A 20,206-nucleotide genomic window follows, 5' to 3' on the forward strand; every position below is an offset into this window, starting at 1 on the left:
ATTATGAAAACAGTTCCCGCACCTGTTAAATGTAATAACACACTTAATGATAGGTTACTTAAATACATTTTTGACTGTGTAGTCAATTATATTCACAGAAATTAACCTTCCTGGGAAATGGCTGAATATAACCATACTTTCCAGAAACTGCAACCTTCCACTAAGGGTAATAAAAAGTCATGTTTTCCCTGGAGGTTAGATAAGGTAAGGTTATCTTCATAGCACCTTAATACAATCTTCCCCGATGTTTTTCAAAGTAGGTCGTTCTGGAGACATTTATTGATGAGTAGGAAATGCACTTACGCATCAAAATTGATATAGTTAGTTCCGTGTAGTGTCTGATATATACGGGGGTCCGTGAACGAAGCCGAAATAGCTCAGTTGGGAGAGCGTTAGACTGAAGATCTAAAGGTCCCTGGTTCGATCCCGGGTTTCGGCAGAGTGTAATTATGCTGAATATAGCAGACAAAAGTGAGAATAACTGTAAAATGAAATTTCTCACGATGATAAAAAATAATCAGATACAAAATTTGTCTTTTATAAGTTGAAGATATGTGAAATATAATACATGATTATTAGGTTTAATAATAGTAATTCTATAAGGTTGTCTACTTAAACTTGTAAGTCAATTTATCAGTTTTTGAAAGAAAGAGTGATTAAATACAGCTATAGTCATAGAATGAGATAGGAATAACAGACCACATTTAGCAGACACTTAAGAGCAGCAGGACAACGCCTCCCACACTGAGGAGGACAGCATCACCAGCACGAAGCTCCCCATCAATCTCTTGCTAAATACCTTATCTTAAGCTGCTGTGTGGCATCCATGACTTGAGGGGTCAGAACTGTTTTGGGGGCAAAATGGGGACAGTGTTACATTTTTGTTTTTTAATTGCTTAAAATTAGCCATATATACATTATATATTATTAAAATCTGTGATTGTAAGTTAGGTTTCTAAATACTTTGCTGTCTACTTCAGGTTATAAGGCAATTCATCAGATGATCAAGGGGTTAAACACAGCTAAAGATGAGAATAAAGGTAGCGACAAGACAGTCCACACTGTCACCCGCAGGGCTTCAAACTGCTTGTTTCAAGGTATTCCTTCAGGATAGGTGTGACAATATAAAGGAGCTCCTCTTCAGCTGGTGTCCCTAGTCACTGAGCTCTGTCACCTTGCTGCAGATGTGCCTGATGTCCTTCTCAACCTTCTCCTTGTCGAGGCGGGATTTGATGTCACATATCTGCCTCAGGGACTCAATTGCATCATGCACAGACAGGAACCCTGTCCGAAAGAGAGACAAGGAGTACAGGTCATTACCACACATAATGCATTTGAGGTGAAAATTATTCTGGTGAATTGCTGCTGTGGACCGAAGGGCTATATTGATACCAAGAAGGGTTTTGCCCTGCTTGTTCAGTGCTCAAAATTAGGTCAGTTTGCTCTGACCTTGCAAAAATGCTGACGTTACACTGCATTTCTCTTCATTGTGATGTAACGACGCCATATTTTGCTCTCTCTCTCATAAAGCGCTAGAGTACCTATGGTTGGGGCTCGTTGTGATTATAGTCATACATTATGATTTCTCTGGGGAGTTAACAACATACTGCATTAAAATTATATATATTTTTAATACTGCACAAACTCAGTTAGCTCTGTGTGGAAGGTCAGAGTTTCCTTGGGATTTTAAAAATATTTAGCCTTCTCTTTCTGACTCCATGCCCGTCTTGCCACGAATATTTACAACACTTACCAGTTATGCATTGATTTTCTCCCCTCTCATACGAGCTGCTTCCATCTTTTCATTCCACATTTAAAATAAAGTGATGGATGAACAGCTCTCTAGCACTGAGATTGGTGGCTTCATAGATCGGGTGATTCATAGATCACTTTACCCCTGGTCTTATTTACAGAGGATGGTTGTGCCTCTATTCTACACAGCATGACTACACTGTAATAAGAGCCGGAGACTCGGCTAGACCAAAAGAAAGTGGGGTGGGTCTGAGATCTAGTGCCAGGGCTCTTGGGAAAAATGATGGAGATGAATGTCGAGCTGCTGTACTGGACTGGACTAACTGCCTCTGTATCCCTCTGGCTTGCCTCGTGACTTACTATCCTGGCAGTAGGTACCAAACCCACTTCACACTATAATAGTTAACATTTCTTTTTTAATAATGTAACCATTTGAAAAAAAAACCACACATGACTTGTGAGTTGGAAAGATTCTGAATCAGTCGAGCTCTGCTGCTCTTTGCCATCAGCATAATTCAAATATAGCTCAGTTCTCATGCTTAATTTAAGACGTCATCACCAAGTCATTGACCACTGTCGCTAACTGAGATGTTAAAAATTTGTGGGCAAAAGAAATGATCTTAGTCATGAGTGAGGTCACTCCTTCTCTCATTATGTTCCTAAATCTGGAGAAGCAATCTTCCATGTTCAGTTTTTCCTTGACGTATACGGTAAAGTACATGTAATACATGTATGTTTGCCCCCTGGTGACAGCAAGTTACTAACAGCTATCACCTTTGTGGTATTCCTGTTTGAGCAGCTGCAGCTCCTGATGAAAGCTGCTCTGCGCTGAGGTCACTTGTCTACTGAGTCTGGCTTCGTAGCGCTTCAGCTGAACAGACTGACTGCTGTCGGCCTGGGTCCGCTGCGTCTCAATCTGCTCCACACGCGCTTCCAGAGAAAGCAGACGGTCAGCTAACGTAGACTCTGCATGGGACTGAACACAATGCACACACATAAAGATAAAAATTTCAGTTGCACACTACTGCACCACAGTTTTTTTTTTTTTAATTCTGGTTGGTTGAATTATCTGGAAAAAAAGGACAATATTACCGTTTTCCTGAATTAAGGAAACGGCAGGAAGCGTTAGCCTTACTAATTTATGTATAACTGTATCACAGCTCTCATAGTTAAAGTGATAATGATGTACAAGTGCCTAAAATGCATTTTGGTATTGTTGACATCATTGCATAAACTGTGACTCAGCCTGAAATTAGCTGTACCATTTTGTCTTCCAATAGTGAGCGTAGCTGCTGGCTGCTCTGTGCATGTGTCTGGATGGAGCTGTCGAGCTGCTGTTCTGTCCATTTCCTCAGCATGTCTGCTCGCTCCTTGGCTTCCTTCAGCTCGCTTGACATCCTGCAAAGACCCCAGGAAAAGGAAGAAAAGTGTTAGGCTTTACTTTGAAACTAAAAGCACATTTAGTAAATTAGATTGTAAATATCTGAAGATGTGGGAGTTTGCTGTGCTTGCTGTAAATTAGGGCCCCCTTTTAAAGAGCCTCTACTTGGCTTCACTTGGTTGCTGGCATCAGAAAAGACGTTTGATTTTATTTCCATAATGATAATTTATTGGCAAAATGTGCACAAAGTACAGTCTGTGTAGTTTCAAAGAAACATGCTTTACGTTCAGTTGCTTTAAGCTGCTTAAATGTCACTTTCAGCGCCATCTGGTCACTCGAGGTGAGACTTCCTCAGCAATATTACCACTTTTGTCGTTTGACTCGACGCCAGCCTCAGCATTGATGGGAAAAAAAGGAGAAGAATGTGGTAGAATGGTTCTGCATGATTCTGCATGAGCTGTTGAAAAATGCTCGATGTTCATTGTGAGGCGTTTTTGCAGCTCTGAACGTTGCATTTTTGCTTGGCAGAGCAGAACAAACCTCTCTCTCTCTCTCTCTCTCTGTAATATTGGAACATGACGCCATTTATATAGCTGTGTGTGGATGACATTAATCATGCAATCTGCAGGGTAAACAATGTTAAAACCTGTCAGATGGAAGCAGCATGCAACTGAGTGAAATATTGTGTGGGTTGTATTATACTATAGGACACACTAGGACACACTTATGTAAATTGTTCTTGAGGCAATCAATGAAGCAGTTGCTTCATCTGGGTGTCTATATTTGATCCCTGCTGCAAATGCGTTAATCTGTTGATCTGATGATCTGTGTGTCGTGTGTGCACTAAACAGCAGCTGATATGGCTGTGTTTTGGGGGTCAGCTAACCCTTCTATTCTGTGACTAAAGTTGTGTTTTTAATGCCAAACTGTCAATGACCTGGCACCAACTTAAAAAGACAAGAAAGACACTCATAAATGCACATACAGGAAGTTACATGGTGAAGGCCTTGTCTAATGGATTTCAGTAACAAACAGAGGGCACCTTGATGGGCTGTCTTGTACCAAGTTATGAAACCTGACAGGTGTCTCTCAGGGTATCTTAGCCATGAATGAAACGCTCAAAACTGAAAGTGGGTTTAAATCTTTAGCCACTGATATCATGGTCCCTCCGTAGACTGAACATCTATGAGACGCTTTCTGAAATCAGCTGTAATGCTACTTCATGAAAATGGGTCACATAGAAGAGACAACACAGATTAGTGTGAGAAAGTGGAACAAGCTGTGATATACACAGATCAGGCATAACACTATAACCTAATATTGTGTAGGTCTTCCTTGTGCCTCCAAAACACTTGGGACTCATCAGAGAATGGACATGGGCCTTCTGAGGGTGTCCTGTGGTGTCTGGCAACAGAATGTTGTTAGTGGGGGCCTTTGGGTATTGGGGCATTGGCGGATCAGGCTTGTTCCAGTGCATCCCACAGATCAGTTTGGGATCTAGTGGATTTGGAGGCAAGGTCAACACCTTGTGCTGTTCTTCATGTTTTTCTGAGTTGTTCCTAAACCATTTTTGTGTGTGTGCCTGTGTCAGGCTGCATCCTGCTGGGGATGGCTGCTGCTATCATTGCTATGGGGTGGGGGTGCCTTGTCTGGTCTAGGTGGGTGGTACACGTCTAAGTAACATCCACACGAATGCCAGGTCCAGAAGTTTCCCAGCAGAACATTGTATTGTCACAAGATGGTCAATGTTATTCACTTCTCCTGTCAGTGGTTTTAATATTGTGGCTGATCGGCAAATAGGGGGGCAACAACAATCAGTGGCAATGTTTGAGCCATTTCAGTATGACACACTGATGGTCATACCATACTTGGTTGTACTGATACGGAGGATGTCAGATATACAAATGTAAAAGAGGTACAAATTATGTTTTATTTTTGTGTTGTCACTTATTTTACCTGTTTGAAAAACTCAGAGAGAGTTGCTGTTTCATCTATTTTTATCTATTGTTCTTTTGTTTCTAACGTGATCAGTGACCTCATTTCCAGTACAGAGTTCCAACATCATTAAATAGAGCATATTCATCATTCATGTCTCTCTCTTTCTGCCTCCCTGTACAATTCATTCTGCTTATTGCTGCCAATTGAGATTATTGGTCAGCTCGGTTACTAAATCAACTAAACCAACAGAGTGCCTGTGTTAATGTTTTGAGATGGTAATGACTCTGAAGTGGCCAGCTTGGAGCAGCTGTAAAAAGAGTCGGGACTAACTGGGGATAATATCTGATAAGCAAATCAGTAACTTTATTATGTGCATCTGGACAGAATGAATAATGGAAGCACTTAGCTGAAACTGAAAAGCCATGTTAACAGTCTGACCAGCAAAACAATAGCCGTGACTCACATGCAGTAGACTGAATGCAGAGTTAGGGAAAAACAGAACCTGCTTCATAAGACGTGATCCAGGTTTGTTTGTGTTTACTCTTTAATTAACGGCCTTACCTGTCCTCTAGCAGTTTAACTTGTCCGTGCAGATCAGACAATGAGCTCCTTTGGCCTTGGGAATGCTTTGTCAATGAGGCCTCCAGTCTCTCAAGATCACGATGCAGCTGTTGATTGGAGAGCACACAAACGCACGCGGTTACATCACCTGCTTCATTTTTGATCTTTGAGGTTTCTGCTGAGGCCGAGCTGATTGCGCCACTGCACCAGTCCCGTGGCCTGTCATGACTTGGGGAAACAGTGGTAACCCACTTTCTCTGCATTTTCAATTATTTTTATGGCGAATGCTTGACCACTGGTCCACAGCTAATGTGCTGCCATCACAGTGATTTACCGCCCTGTGTCGCCAACAGGGCGGAGTGCAGGCTGAATCAGCGTGAGTGTGTCGAGGGCAGCTGTGGTTGGCTTTAGAGTTAGTAAAGAGATGCAGAGCTTTATAACATGTGACATGCAAGTCTTAATCCAGTGTTTTATCTTTTCGTTTTAAATAAAACTGATCTTTTAAAAAAGCTGGACACACAGGGCAGCAAAAGCTGTTTACAAAGACCTCGCCATCCAAATTTGAATGAATTTCACATCTCATTTCTTTATGTCTGTGGGCTGTGGTTATGGCTGAACCTCTGTGTTTGCTTGATAAGGCCACTCTCACTCGGCAGCAGTACGCTACAAATCACCTGCCAAACATTCACCCAACCCCTCTGGGGAAACTGCACACAAACCCTGCACAGTGTATTGTCCAATGTCTTTCATGCATTGGCCACTTACATGCAGCCTTTGAATCCTATTTAATATCTAGTACATTAACTAAACAAAACAACATTCCTTAAACTGAAGCAGCAATATTTAAATCAATCACCTGCTCAGCAATATACAATGTGTGTAGGGTACTAGGAAAGATGAAGGCAAACTTCTAGGTTCGGGTTTCAGATTTAGCTATTTATTTTATTGTACTGCATTCTAATTTAAGCAAATCTTGAAGCAAGGTTAATACACTATAACCTTGATAGGGCGCTTTTGGATCTGTGCTAGCTCGCAGTGAGCTAAACGCTAATGCTAGCATGTTAACAACTCATTATGATAATGCAAACATGCGCACAAATGTTTGGGCCAATACATCCTGTAGATGTTGACATATTTCACGAGATATCTGGAAATTGTGACCTGATATTGGAGGAAAGGAGAATCGTCAAAGTATGAAGCATTTATCGTCTACATATAATAGACATGCAGGGCAATTTCAGGGCAATTCATTCAATAGTTGGGAAGACAGGCCACTAATAAAAACACTGTGAACTTGCTGATGAAGTTATGACGTTCATCTTCTGAGGACCCTAAATGTCAGAACATAGTTTCATACCAATCTTATTATTATAAAATGTATTGAGATGCTCTACATCTGGACCAAAGTGAGGGACTGACTGACATACAGTGCGCTGCCATCTAAAGATGAGTCTAAAAATATGCATCATTAACTTTTGAAGACTGGATTTTCTCCCACCTTGCCTTCCAGCTCTTTGAGTCGTACATCCATAGCTGTCCTGAGCCCTGCTACCTCCTGCTGCAGTCTAATCACCTGCTGCTCCCCGGAGCTCACATGAGCGCTCAGCTTGGCAATGCTGGCATCGCACCTGCAGATAATAGACGGGGAAGCATTGAGTGCTGGTGAGAGACCACGGAATGAGAATAGTGGGAGTTGAGGAAAGGTGTGACGACGGGGGAAATCAGCAAAAACTGGGAGAAAACAGGGATGACGCTCGATACCACATGACTAAGATAGTACACAAACAGGCAGCAAGACGGAAAAGAGTCTGACAGCTGTCAGGCCACATAAAAGAAGCCAAAAGAAGGCTCTGCTGAATCCTGAGCAGTGAGAAGTTTTATTCGGAGTACTCAGTGCTTACGTACGTGTTGGCATCTGTTGATGAATTGCTGATGAGGGTACATGCAAAACATGGCAAGCAGTCAAATAAGAGGCTCTGTTTAATAGATTTATCACTAAATACAACAGTGGAAAACACAGTCAAAGCCTCTCACTGGTTTCTTCTGACATATCCTCTGTTCAGTTTGTGTGACAAGCATTAACCACACTGACACTTATCAGAACTGCATTTCCTTCCTCTGAAGGGTTTGAGAAGCCATAACTCAACCTCCAAAGACTCTTGACTCCCTGTCTTTATCTGGCCTATCTTTGTGTGTGTCTGCGTGTCAATAAAATATTTGTGATCAAATATAATCCAGCAGCTTGAATCTTGAATTTTCTTTGTAGATCGCTGCAATGCTTCCATAAGTGGCTGCACTGGCGAGTTTATCAAAAACCACTGGCCATTAACTTACTTGATTATCTCTGATTAAAATGCAAGAGGTTATTAAACTGAGCAGCTGAGCTTTTTCTGACTGCTTTTATTGCACCACCAATCAGTGGATTTTGTTGCGTGATACGCAACCTCTCATAACACTCCATGTTAGGTCTACTCTCTGAAGACAGATATTGCATTAATATGTATTGACAAGTGGTTGCCACTGACATTAAAAGTAACTCAGCACAGTCAGCTACGCAGCAAAACACCAATCCCCATGCGTGTGAGACGACAGACACTTACACATCAGATCTAATAAGTGTGATCGGCACAGACACAGAATAATCAGCAAGTGCTAATCAGCATGTAACGTGTGTTCAAACCCAGAAACTTCACTCAGGGGCAGACAAAATAATTGCCTATATGCACGCGTGTGTCCACAACTGATTGGAAGTTGCGAGACTGTGCAGAGTTGCTAGACAGGATGCAAGCTATACAATTTCGCTTCATTAAGGGGAGAGAGAAAGCAAGCAGGGTATCAGGAGGTAAGTCAGATCCCTGTCACGTGACTTTAATTACAATGAATCTGATTAATATTTAAATGACACTCTGTATTTTAAGACGGTGTCTGACCCACAGTCCTGCGCATACCTGGCTACTCTTCCTCGCAAGTCTCCGGTGCTTGCCGTGTTTTTCTGGTCCAGGTTTTGAAGAGCTAGCGTGGTTCCCGAGGTAACAGAGTCCCGCAGTGCAATTTCTCTCTCCAGTGCCTACTCCAAAAAAAAAAAAAAACAGTCCAAAATGTCCATTTTTAAAGAATATATTTGATGAGCAAATGAATGTGTGACATATTACAGATTTTACTCATAACTGAAAGTGCAATTTGCTTTGTGTTCCCCATTTTGCGCCAAGATAAACATTAAGAATAAACAGCTTTATGTCCACGTTTCTGTTAATGATGACTGTGCAATCTAGAGGGCAAACTGTGACTGTGTGATGTGGCTTTCATTTGATTCAAAACAGTAATCGCTTAATGATTTAGCTTATTACTTCTGAAAGTGCATGATTAATTAGCTTGTAGGCATTCATGCAATGCTTCAGATAATGATAGCCTCTAATCATGTTAACGGGCCATTTGGTATTCACTAATGAAGCCGCGTGTTTCATTTTGGTGCCCTGTTTCTGCAAGTCACTTATCAGAGAGTGGATCGATGATCTGTTCAAGATGTTTCCAAACACCCGCACACTTTTTATCATATCATTTTCGTATAATTTGCTGTTTGCTTATAGAGGCAAAATATGCATGAGGACTCGAGCAGCCTGCACCATTCTATCAGGTGCAATCAAATCATCTGGGAGTTTGTGGGTAGGAGCCTGTGTTGGTGTGGGAGTGCTGCACATCAAACGAGATGAGGAGCAGAGAGCAGAGAAAGAGTTCACATAAAATAGGAGACTATCAACTCAGATAGAAGACTTCACATTTTCAACAGAAAACAAGCACGGAGATCGCAGGATTTCACTGTGCATGAGTAAATCTCAACAACTGTTCCACCGTCTTCCTGCTGGTTTACCTGTATGTCCACGCTGAGCCGTTTGACAATGCGTGTGATGGTGAGTATGTGATTCTCCAGCAGCTTGCGGGACAGTGCCTCGACTTGGACAGAGCCATGTTTGGCCTGGAGACCTGCTGCCACCTCCTCTTTGATCCTGAAGGCCTGCTCCAGCAGCACAGCCAGTGTCCTATCCTGACTGCTCAGACGACCTTCCAGGACGTCGGGCCTTAATCAGGGAGTAAACAAACGGCCAAGCTTTGAGTCAGAACGTTTAAAAGCTCTTTATGAGCGATAAGTGAGGGATGCAAAACCACATGTTGCAAAGTCATGCTGACATTTTCTAGCACTGGAGGCACACATTCAAGATGAATATAAAATCCTTTTACACTGTAATTCAACTAAGTGGACATCTGCTCAGAAGAATAATAAGCATGGAATGAGAATATGTGCGTTGGGTTCCGTGCCCTCTGTGCGTGCCGTGTCACCCTGCCTGATGCTGCTGTGGATTAAGGATTAATTTTATCAATGTGATTCACAGCAGTGCTAGAAAGGTCCCCAACCTCATTTCTATCCCATCAGTGGCAGGAAATAGAATTTATCTACTCTCAAAGTCACCTATGGGCACAGGTGAAAGAGGGCAAAAGATTATTACTAATGGGGGTATATACACCGTCATAAGTTTGAATAAATAAAAATACAGTCAATAAGAAAAGTTACCTGGTCTGCAACTTTGAGTCATGTGACATCTTACTTATCTACAAGGAAACACATACAGCATATTAGTGTGCTTTCACTCAAATGTGTCTAATCCCTCGGTAAGCCATACTCCACTGTTTAATCAATGCTAATTTTTTACTGTTAAAACAAATCAAATGAACATTTAAGATTTAATATTGCTTTGTTATAACAAGACTCATACTTTGCAATCAACTGCATTCCCTTGTACTCAACAACAGTCTGTTAAGCTGTGATTTAAATTTTTCTAATTTCAGAAGCGTACTCACAGGCCTGTGCTTTTTCTTCAGCCAGCTCATGGGTTCATGTGTTTGCGTTGTCACTTGGTAACTGTGGTCTCCTTGAGTGGGGTGTGACTGGTGCCTGCCAGCGTGAACAGCAATGTGAGAATGATGCATTGTCTGTGCGGTGAGGCAGCCTAACTCAGTAGAATATTTGCTGACCTGAGAGTGTGAATTTGGTAGCAACTCTGTGAAACGTAGCCAAGGAACTGGTCAGTCCACTTCAAGAATCGAGAATCAAGAATCAAGGGGGGAGGGTTGGGTGTGCGTGTGTGCAGGGTGGGAGGGTGTTTGATTGACTTCACAGCTCTGGGGAAGAAGCCGTTTTTCAGTCTGTTGGTTGTGGTTTTGATATTTCTGTACCTTTTCCGTGACGGAAGAGGTACAAACAGTCTACTTAGCACTTAGCAAGTTTCAACAGACCTCAGACACACTTTTGTTAAATCACCAGCTGTCTTTAATTGAACTCTTCGAGGTATAATAATAATAAATGTTCTTCACAAGTATGTTTATGTTAATCTTTTTCCTACCAACTTGGATTTCATTAGATTTCATGAAATATTCCGTCTGATAATCTTTCCCCCATGGAGATAGCCTGATCTAGTTATAAAGTGGATTAGTCCCTCGATATTAGCAAGCATACATGTATGTACAGAAAATATTTGACTAAACGCTTTAAATGCAGCTGAATGTGTCCAGTGAATGTACAGATAATGAATGCCCACATTTAGTGAGTGAATTCCTATTAACATCAATGAGAAGAAAAAAGCAAAATAGCTGTTAAATCTGCTCTTTGCTGTCGCACAAGAATGAAAGAAGCCATACTTTTATGTCAGGTCAAGGTATAGGCCATTGGTTCAAGTCTGTCAGTCATTGGAGACAGTACAAAGGAAATATCAAGGTTTTTCTGTACTCTGTGAGTGAAACATTAACACTTCTCATTTTTGCTGCTGAATCAGGCTGAGACTGTAACAAGTGATTATTTTAGCTAGGCACTGAGAAATATTGGCCAAATAATTAAAGGCAACAGCTTGGTATACCACCCACCATATTTTTATTATGTGGCACATTAGCATCAAATGAACAGTCTCCTTTTGTCATGAAGAGCAATCCCCGAAGTGACAATGGACTCGTTTTGTTTCATTTAACCAACCAGCAAACTGTATATACATGACCATGCAGTGCGAGTCAAGTCTAGTATGTGGTACTGAGTTACATGCAGGTGCATTCAGTGAAACAACACACGTATGTTAATCTGTTGCGTGTCTTCAAATGTTGGCATCCACAGCCACACAGACACTGTGGATTAGCCTCGTATCAACAGGACCAGGATCATTAAGAGGAAAGGCCTGCTCGGTGCAGACTTATCAGTTTTCCCCACTAGTCCGACAGAAAAGCAACTGAAAGGAATTGTTTGGCTCCCATGCTCAAATCTCCATCCACTTAAACTGAAAGAGGAGTTCAGTGCACTCCTCCGTCCTATCATATCTAATGAAAGTATTTCAGCATGTAGGATGGATGAGCTATCAAGCAGAGAGATCAGAAGCTACAAATAAACTCGTCATTGGCTGCTCATCCCGTGTTTGTCGCGCATCCAGATTACTCATGAAAAAAACAGAAGTTTTATGGCGTCTCGTTCAGAAAGTCGGTGTTGCTTTAAATCATCACACATCACTGAGGGCTGATTATCCCATTATTAGTGGGTCAAGGCAAAGACCTCCAACGGACGGCCTCATCACCACCACTCATACCTTCATCGTCACTCACACAAGTAAAGGTCGTATCACACGGATAAATGCCCTACCATGCAGCACACGAGGACATTGATATGCAGCCCACTTATACCATTCATTCTCTCCTTTGTGTTTTACTCGTGCAAATTAAAAATGGGTCCACCCTGTTTGCAGCTAAAAGGTCATTCTGTGACCTCCTCTGTGTGCGTGAGTGTGCTACGTGGAAAGAGGTATTCCTTCCTCGCTGTCTGGGTTTTTGTTAATGTGAAAATCAGAACGGCGTTAACCAAGGGGGCAGAACAGGCCGGCAACGGAACAAGGGCCAGAGGGGAAGACATAATGAGCTATTATACACATCGCAGCAGTGCAGCAGCTAAACAGAGGAGAGGCTGCTCAGTGCGGCTTGCGCGCTGCTGCACGTGGGTGATAACATTCACATGAAGCTTGACCTATTTGGCAGGAAGAACATATCCAGACATGGCTACGCCGTAGGAGAATGTGCATGACACAACACAACAGAGAACAAGTCTTTAAAACCTCTAAGGTATCAGGCTCCAACTCCAGATCCACGAGGGTCAGGTGCTTATAAGAGCTATAAAGAGATTTGAACTTGAATGGTGATAACAAGTGATCTGCAAGTGAATTTTAAACTTCTCCATGAGGCATTGTGTGGTTGTGTTATGCAATCGCCAGCACACAGATGATCCAGTCTAGTGACAGTGTTGGCCAGAGGGAGGCGCGGTGCAAGCTTCGTCCTTCATTTGAATACAACAATTAATGGGCAAGTTTTTTTTTTTCTTTTTTTTCCCCTCTAAAACCTGTTTAAGCACAGTGGACAGAGCAGCGCTCGGAGACAACCAAGCGGAGGATCTAACAGTTTTCTGATCATTTAGCAGAAGTTTCAGTTTGCTCCAACTTTGCTGAGGTGAAACACATCTTCATTCGATCGGATACTTCGTGCCGTCTAACTAGAGTAGAGCACAGTGTGACATAAAAATTTACCGTGCTGTCTGGAAAGGCATCTACACACCCCCATCATCACAGCGCGTTTCTTTCTTGGCGCTCTGAACTGATCATCAGTGGAAGTGCCCCCGAGCTGCAGCAGCCCAACTGTGACATCCTTCCACTACTCAGAGTGTGCTCAGGCTGGCTGGCTGCTGCACAGGCACCATGGAGCAAAAATCACCCAAGGACGAGGGCACCGCCAAGGGACAGGAGTCTCTGTCCTACCAGCGGAGGATGTGGAAGAATTTCCAGGTGAAAACCAAGCCATGGCTCAGTCCTAAGCTGGGATCGGAGCGCCGTGGGGCCGGGGGCGCGGAGGGCAGCAGGAAGGAATCGGGGTTGTGGATGTTTAAGAGGAAAAAGAAACAACTGGACCGAGTGTTTTCGTCGTCTCAGCCGAACCTGTGCTCTACGCCGGCGCCTTTTGGGGGAGACAAGTCTCTTGGAAGCGATGCCGTCCCAGGCACCAGCAGCGACGGACAGCCTCTGCTACAGCCCCTTGGCACTGCTTCTGGAGCCACGGGGAGCAAGCCGGAGCTCGCGGCGCACGGGAGCCCCAAACTCCCCGTGTCCCAGCTGATCTTGCACCAGCAGAAGAGCTCCTCTCTCGGCTCGGCGTGCTTCGAGAAGCTGGTGGTGGACCCGGCCGCGGTGATGGGAGAGGAGGAACAGCTGCGTAAAAACGCAAGCGATTCTGTGAGTAAGGGCTCATGCAGAACGAAACGCTCTGCAGAGTAGCTACCACGGTCTATACGATTAATGCATATATTAAAATCCACATGGACTAGGGTTGGACTTTATTGCTTTGGGAATTAAATTAAGGAGACAAGTTTAATGATGGTGGTGCAGCAGCAGCAGCAGCAGCAGCAGCGACGTGCTCACTGCTCCGATCATGTGATGCGCTCATTTTCCAGTCCGCTGATTTCTTTACTTTATCCTGTAGCGTGTAGCACTGTATTGAGCACACGAGTGCAACCAGTGTAGACCTAGCATGGTATGACCTAGCAGAGTAGACCCTTAGCAGCAACAGGAAGGTTTAGTACTATGTCACCATCACTGCCATCCCATGTCACATATTCTGGCTGCTTCAACTTGAATAGATGTGTATAGAGGCTATGCTATGATGTAACTATTCCCCTCTTGCCTGCTCACATCATTTCCTTCCAGTATATGGTCTGTCCCCTAGCTTCACAGTCCATCTGTCACCGTGTCCTTGCCTGTAGACTGATGGTGTAACAGACCAAGGCATACACAAGGCTTCATCATGTCTTTTCTTTTCAAGGAAAGTGGCTGCTTGGCAGTCACCACAAAGCCAGCAGCAGTATTGGAGATTGATGGCAGGTATATCCCACACCACTCAACCTGCTGAGTCAGTGAGCCCGGGGAGAATCAGTAATAAAGGGATATGTCACACTGTGCAGGTTAGCTGTGAAGGCTACTGACAAGAGTAAAAATTAAACTAAGAAAAAAAAATCGATAATGTCATGCCTGGACCCATATCGCCTGTTTTAAGGCCAGTTCACCACCTACAATGTGCCATTTGGAGCATTGTTCTGAAATTTAATGGTATAGGAATAATACTGAAAGTCCAATTGGCATAAAAGCCCATAAGTGCATTGAATTATTGCAAAGCTTTTCATCTCACCACTTTTGAGGTGTTTCAGATCTGCCTCTGAGCATCATCCAGATTGCTGTCAAAACGTGATTTAGCTTATAAGTACGCTTCTCCCAGGCTGAAGTTGGCAAACGGTCGCGTATCCATTAAATCTTTATAAAAAGAAAAGTACAGCATACTCAGCTGAAGTGGTATAAGAATCGGCGTGGCTTCATTGGAACTGGCCTTGCAGCTGCATCACAGCACAACTAGAGTTGTATAAGGTGCAGGGATCTCACTTTGCCAAATAACGTCAAAGCATTTGGCCTTTAGTTACCTTCGGCTGTTGCCATGCTTATCCAGGCTTCTGTTGGTCATTTGTTGGACTTTTCACATGCCTGGAAAGAAGAGAGTGGTGGTAAACCCTACAATGTAGTACAATCATCTCAGGTTAGTACTTGGAATAGTACAGGTTAGCTAATACTTAATCGGGTTGGAGGAAGAAGAAATCACAAAGAAAGGCATAAAACGATTGGGGATGAGAGGAAACTATAGGGTGAAGATAGATCAGACAGGATTAAAGGCAGTAAGAGATAAGGTGAGAGATGGAGTGGAAAGAGAGGATTAATACGAGAAAGGGTGAGGCAAAGAAGAGACAAGAACAGATTACATTAGACATGCCTAAGTCTAATTTTTAAAATAAGTAAATTAAATAATGTTCAACATCACAAAACACAGGCGCACAATGTAGCTAACACTGATTGCATCTACTGTATTTGCATGTGCATATTAATGAAGCACTCGTGTTCTGCCGAAACGCTGCCCTAAACCACTACAATTTATAACTATAAACCAGGCACTTTTATAGCCAGCATTAGACGTTTGTGTATAATTTCTCAATACTGAAATGAGAGCATATAAAGCTTCCAGCTATAATTTCAGAAATTAAATAAGAGAATATGGAACATAACATCCAAAAAGTCCTTTCACAGTCTGATGTGGAAAGTCAGCTTTGGGAGAGATTAATGCTAAACGCTGTTAGTAATTTCATTATTGTCTCAATACAGGAAATTATATGCACACTTCAGTGCAGAGTAGATTTCAGTATGTGTGTATTTCTGTACAGTATGTGTGTGTGAAGGTGAAGGGAGCATATTTCTGGTATTACGACAAAGTTTACTTTGCACTTGCCCTATTTAAGTGGACTAAAATGAATAAGAGTTAACATGAGTACTGTTTTAACATCAAGACTGGTCCCTTCTTATTCTCTTCTTGTGTTTCTAGAGTAATTGGTTTCACTGGGTCTACAAAAGTGTCCATTCAATTTTTCATATATGCATGTTTGGAATGAAACACCTTGTTTCTGCTTGCATCACTTTCTTTCTGATTTCTTTCTTCTTCATAGAGATCCTCGTTACTGGTGCGGTTAGGTCTCTAACCTTCAGTACCTTTTGATCATAACAGATAGACGTGCTAGAAACCACATGTCAGTAATTAAATAATAATATCCACTCAAGGCTCTATTTTGGAGAATAATTGCAAAATTTGTGAATTCCTGCTAGCTTATACAAATAATGCACCTATTCTATATCTATCTACCGTTTACACTCATGTTACCACAATGGAGAAGACATTCAAATTAGACATTCAGGTATGTGTTCCTCAAGTTTTTCCTCTGGCCTTTTCTTCCTCAAGGCTATAATGTTTCCAGTGAGCTTATCCTCATGAACTAACTAAACTTAATCTGTATGAAAAGTAGCTATTCACTGTTGCGCTCTGGCTCAATCACTTTGCAAGCATAAGGACACATAAAATACACTCATTTGCCAAAACATCAGGTACAGTAGTGAAAACAAATGCATTCTAATACAACAGTCTTGGACTACACCACCCTTTCATGCCTGTCATAATGTTCATTTCGGAGGATGTAGTTTGTGGTGCTGTAAGAAACTGTACTGAATTAAACACAATACTATTTTATACACAAATGCCAAGCACTGGGAGCAATTCGGCGTTCAGTATCTTGTTCAAGGACACTATGGCATGTGGTCCATGTACTGGCCGCCCAACATAGGTGACAGTCAGGCGCTCAATTTTGATGCAGTTTGTCCAGTGGGAACAAATTAGTCCAATGGAAGGTATGTATTAAAGGTGACATTCTTTTAACCATGATAACTGATAAGACTTTAGCTGATCAGTTTTTTTCCTATTTAGTGCAGGAAATTTATGCAACCCATAGCCAGACCTGTAGACTGGACAATGTTGTTTGAAAGTAGTCGCTTGGCTTGGCTTGACTTAAGCTACTGTACAGTGTATGTTTATACAAGCCCTGTGACTAAAGTGGGGTTGTCAAAATAATACAAACAAGTGTTAGTCCAACACAGTACCATTCAATATTACTACAGATCTCAGCTTCCAAAATACAAACATAGTTAAATCAACAGCTCTCTTACTTGGTTCAATCAAAATGCTTTATCTGAAGCATTATCTTTATGAAGCCAACACAGGACTGCATGCACTGTTACATTAGATACACTTGTGCGGTCCTTTGCACAAGTGTATCTAATTAACTGGCAAAAGCATATATATACACTGCCTGGCCAAAAAAAGTCGCCACCTGGATTTAACTAACCAAATAGGTACGAGCCTCCTATTGGATAATTACTGCATGGGTGATTATCTTTCAGCTGAGTAGCTTCCTATTTCATAAACAACCATGTCGAAGGACACATCCTGTCGTCGTGGGAAAGATGTTAGTCTGTTTGAGAAGGGTCAAATCACTGGCATGCATCAAGCAGAGAAAACATCTAAGGAGATTGTAGAAACTACTAAAATTTGGTTAAGAACTGTCCAACTCATTATTAAAAACTGGAAGCATAGTGGGGGACCATTGTCTTCGAGGAAGAAATGTGGTCGGAAAAAAATCTTGATTGATCGTGATCTGTGATCTCTTAAATGTTTGGTGAAATCAAATGGAAGAAAAACAACAGTCGAACTCGGGGCTATGTTTAATAGTGAAAGTAAGAGCATTTCCACACGTACAATATCAAGGGAACTCAAGGGACTGGGACTGAACAACTGTGTAGCCTTAAGAAAACCGCTAATCAGTGAGGCTAACTGGGAAAAAAGGCTTCAATTTGCTAGGGATAATAAAGATTGGACTGTGGAGCAATGGAAGAAGGTCATATGGTCTGATGAGTCCAGATTTACCCAGCTCCAGAGTGATGGGGTATCAGGGTAAGAAGAGAGGCAGATGAAGTGATGCACCCCATGCCTAGTGCCTATGTACAAGCCTGTGGGGGCAGTGCTATGATCTGGGGTTGCTGCAGTTGGTCAGGTCTAGGTTCAGCAACGTTATGTGTCCAAAGAATGAGGTCAGCTGACTACCTGAATATACTGAATGACCAGGTTATTCCATCAATGGATTTTTCTTCCCTGATGGCACGGGCATATTCCAAGATGACAATACAGGATTCGTCGGGCTCAAATTGTGAAAGAGTGGTTCAGGGAGCATGAGGATGGATTGGCCACCACAGAGTCCAGACCTTAACCCATTGAGAATCTTTGGGATGTGCTGGAGAAGGCTTTGCGCAGTGGTCATAGCCTACTCTCCCATCATAAATACAAGATCTTGGTAAAAAAATTAATGCAACACTGGATGGAAATAAATCTTGTGACATTGCAGAAGCTTATCAAAACAATGCCACAGCGAATGTGTGCCTTAATCAAAGCTAAAAGCGGTCCAATGATCTTTTTTTTTGGTGGCGACTTTTTTTTGGCCAGGCAGTGTGTATGTGTGTGTGTGTGTGTGTTTATATATATATAGCTGTCACCAGGCAAGCGGCGGGGTTTGAAATAAATAAACTGTCCCAAATAAAGTTAATAAAATCAAACTGATTTCTTCATATTAGTTCTTAATATGAATGAAAATACTGATAAAATAAAAAATAAAATGCAATGTAATGACATAATGCGGAACGTTTGATTGTGGACTATTTTGTCCATTCCGTTTTTTTTTTTTTTTTTTTTTCCCCCCCAGGAAGTAAGTACACATATAGCCGGTAGCTTAATCAGTGATTTAGTTTGATTACAGCAAGTAAACTAAACAAATATCGATTTCATTACATTTCAGGTTACATCACTGGAAAAAATAGAAACGGTCGCACATGCTTAAGTGTCCGGGTCAGAACAAGTGAGCGGATTTTAGCGGTGAAGCAGCTAACACCTTAGCTGTTAGCATAACCGAAGCACGCGTGCACGCGCTGCTCCAAAAATGGCGTTATGACCATAACGAAAGGCCCGACTGGCACAGCTAACCTGAGCTAACCTGCACATACCCCACCAGTGATTGTTCAACACAGGTGAGCCAAGTCTCAGTGCTATAATTAAGGATAGCATCATTTTCTGTTGTACTTTTACAATACTTTCTGCCCTGCATTTAGCGGGGTCAACTTTCCAATGTATTGTTTTAACCTTTTGCTACTGTAAAGTGTAAAGCGTGCCTGTCCGTGGAATTGCATTGTGGGTAATAACAAAGCCAACCACAGACCACCCCTCTATGTCATTACCTGTCATTTTAGTTGTGTGTGCCTATTTGACTGCAGAGGGGAAGAAAAGTCATGATTTTCGGTTTAGTGAATTTTCTTTACTTGTCAATTCATTAGGTACACTTGTGAAAATGAATGCATTCAAATGTAACACTATACCAAGTCTTAGCTTGTCTTACAGGCTCTGTACAGTCATGCTCTCCTCCTCCTTCCTTTTGCTCAGCTCATATGGAGTACTTTAAAATATTTATCTCCTCCTAACCGGATAAGTAGGTTTTGGTGTCACAGACACTATAAACTCCCAGCCTAACACTACATTTATCCCATGTAAAACTGTGAGTATTTCTATTGTTGTGGTCTCGGAGGGAATATGCCAGTTTTTGGATGAGGATACCCTGGTGTTTTACCATTTAAAGTTAATGTTTATGGAGCCTAAATGTAATTAAATACTGCAGTGTCTGGATAAATATTGCGTTAATGAGAAAAATAGAATAATTAATAACTTGTGTGTGTGTTCCTTAAGAAGGCTTATGGATTTGAGAAGTGATTTATGCAACCTTAATAAACATTCCTCATTTTGCTGATTGGCTTCGTCTGCTTCTGCGGCGGTTTGCTGACTAATATGAAAAACTTGGAAACTAAACTTGCTGCATATCTGATCCTGTAACTTTCAGATGATTTAATTTGTTGTCCTCATTTGCTAATGCAGCGACTGTGAAATGAGCTACTTTTGGAGGTCCTGTAGGAATAAATGTCTTGCTCTTGGCTGTTTTCTGAGCAGTCTTGTGAGAAAACCATCATGGGCACTTGGAAACAGCCTGAGGCCTCG

General features: G+C 42.0%; 2 protein-coding genes across 2 annotated transcripts in view; one reads left to right on the plus strand and one right to left on the minus strand.

The window, feature by feature from the left end:
- Positions 1 to 1,039: 1,039 nt before the first annotated feature.
- Positions 1,040 to 10,228, minus strand: fam81b (family with sequence similarity 81 member B; the record flags this gene model as incomplete). Its single annotated transcript, XM_084551747.1, has 8 exons — positions 1,040 to 1,284; positions 2,527 to 2,728; positions 3,015 to 3,150; positions 5,633 to 5,739; positions 7,131 to 7,260; positions 8,581 to 8,699; positions 9,501 to 9,708; positions 10,200 to 10,228. 8 exons carry the CDS (start codon positions 10,226 to 10,228, stop codon positions 1,154 to 1,156), a joined length of 1,062 nt encoding a protein of 353 aa, XP_084407873.1. The 3' UTR covers positions 1,040 to 1,153.
- Positions 10,229 to 11,531: 1,303 nt separating this feature from the next.
- mctp1a (multiple C2 domains, transmembrane 1a) overlaps positions 11,532 to 20,206 on the plus strand; it is a 134,469-nt gene continuing 125,794 nt past the window's right edge. Inside the window, exon 1 of the mRNA XM_084552044.1 lies at positions 11,532 to 13,932. Within this exon, the coding sequence (XP_084408170.1) occupies positions 13,402 to 13,932 (531 nt within the window). The 5' untranslated portion in view covers positions 11,532 to 13,401. The remainder of the gene's footprint in view (positions 13,933 to 20,206) is intronic.

Source organism: Chelon labrosus, assembly GCF_963514085.1.
Source record: "Chelon labrosus genome assembly, chromosome: 9".
NCBI lineage: Eukaryota > Metazoa > Chordata > Actinopteri > Mugiliformes > Mugilidae > Chelon > Chelon labrosus.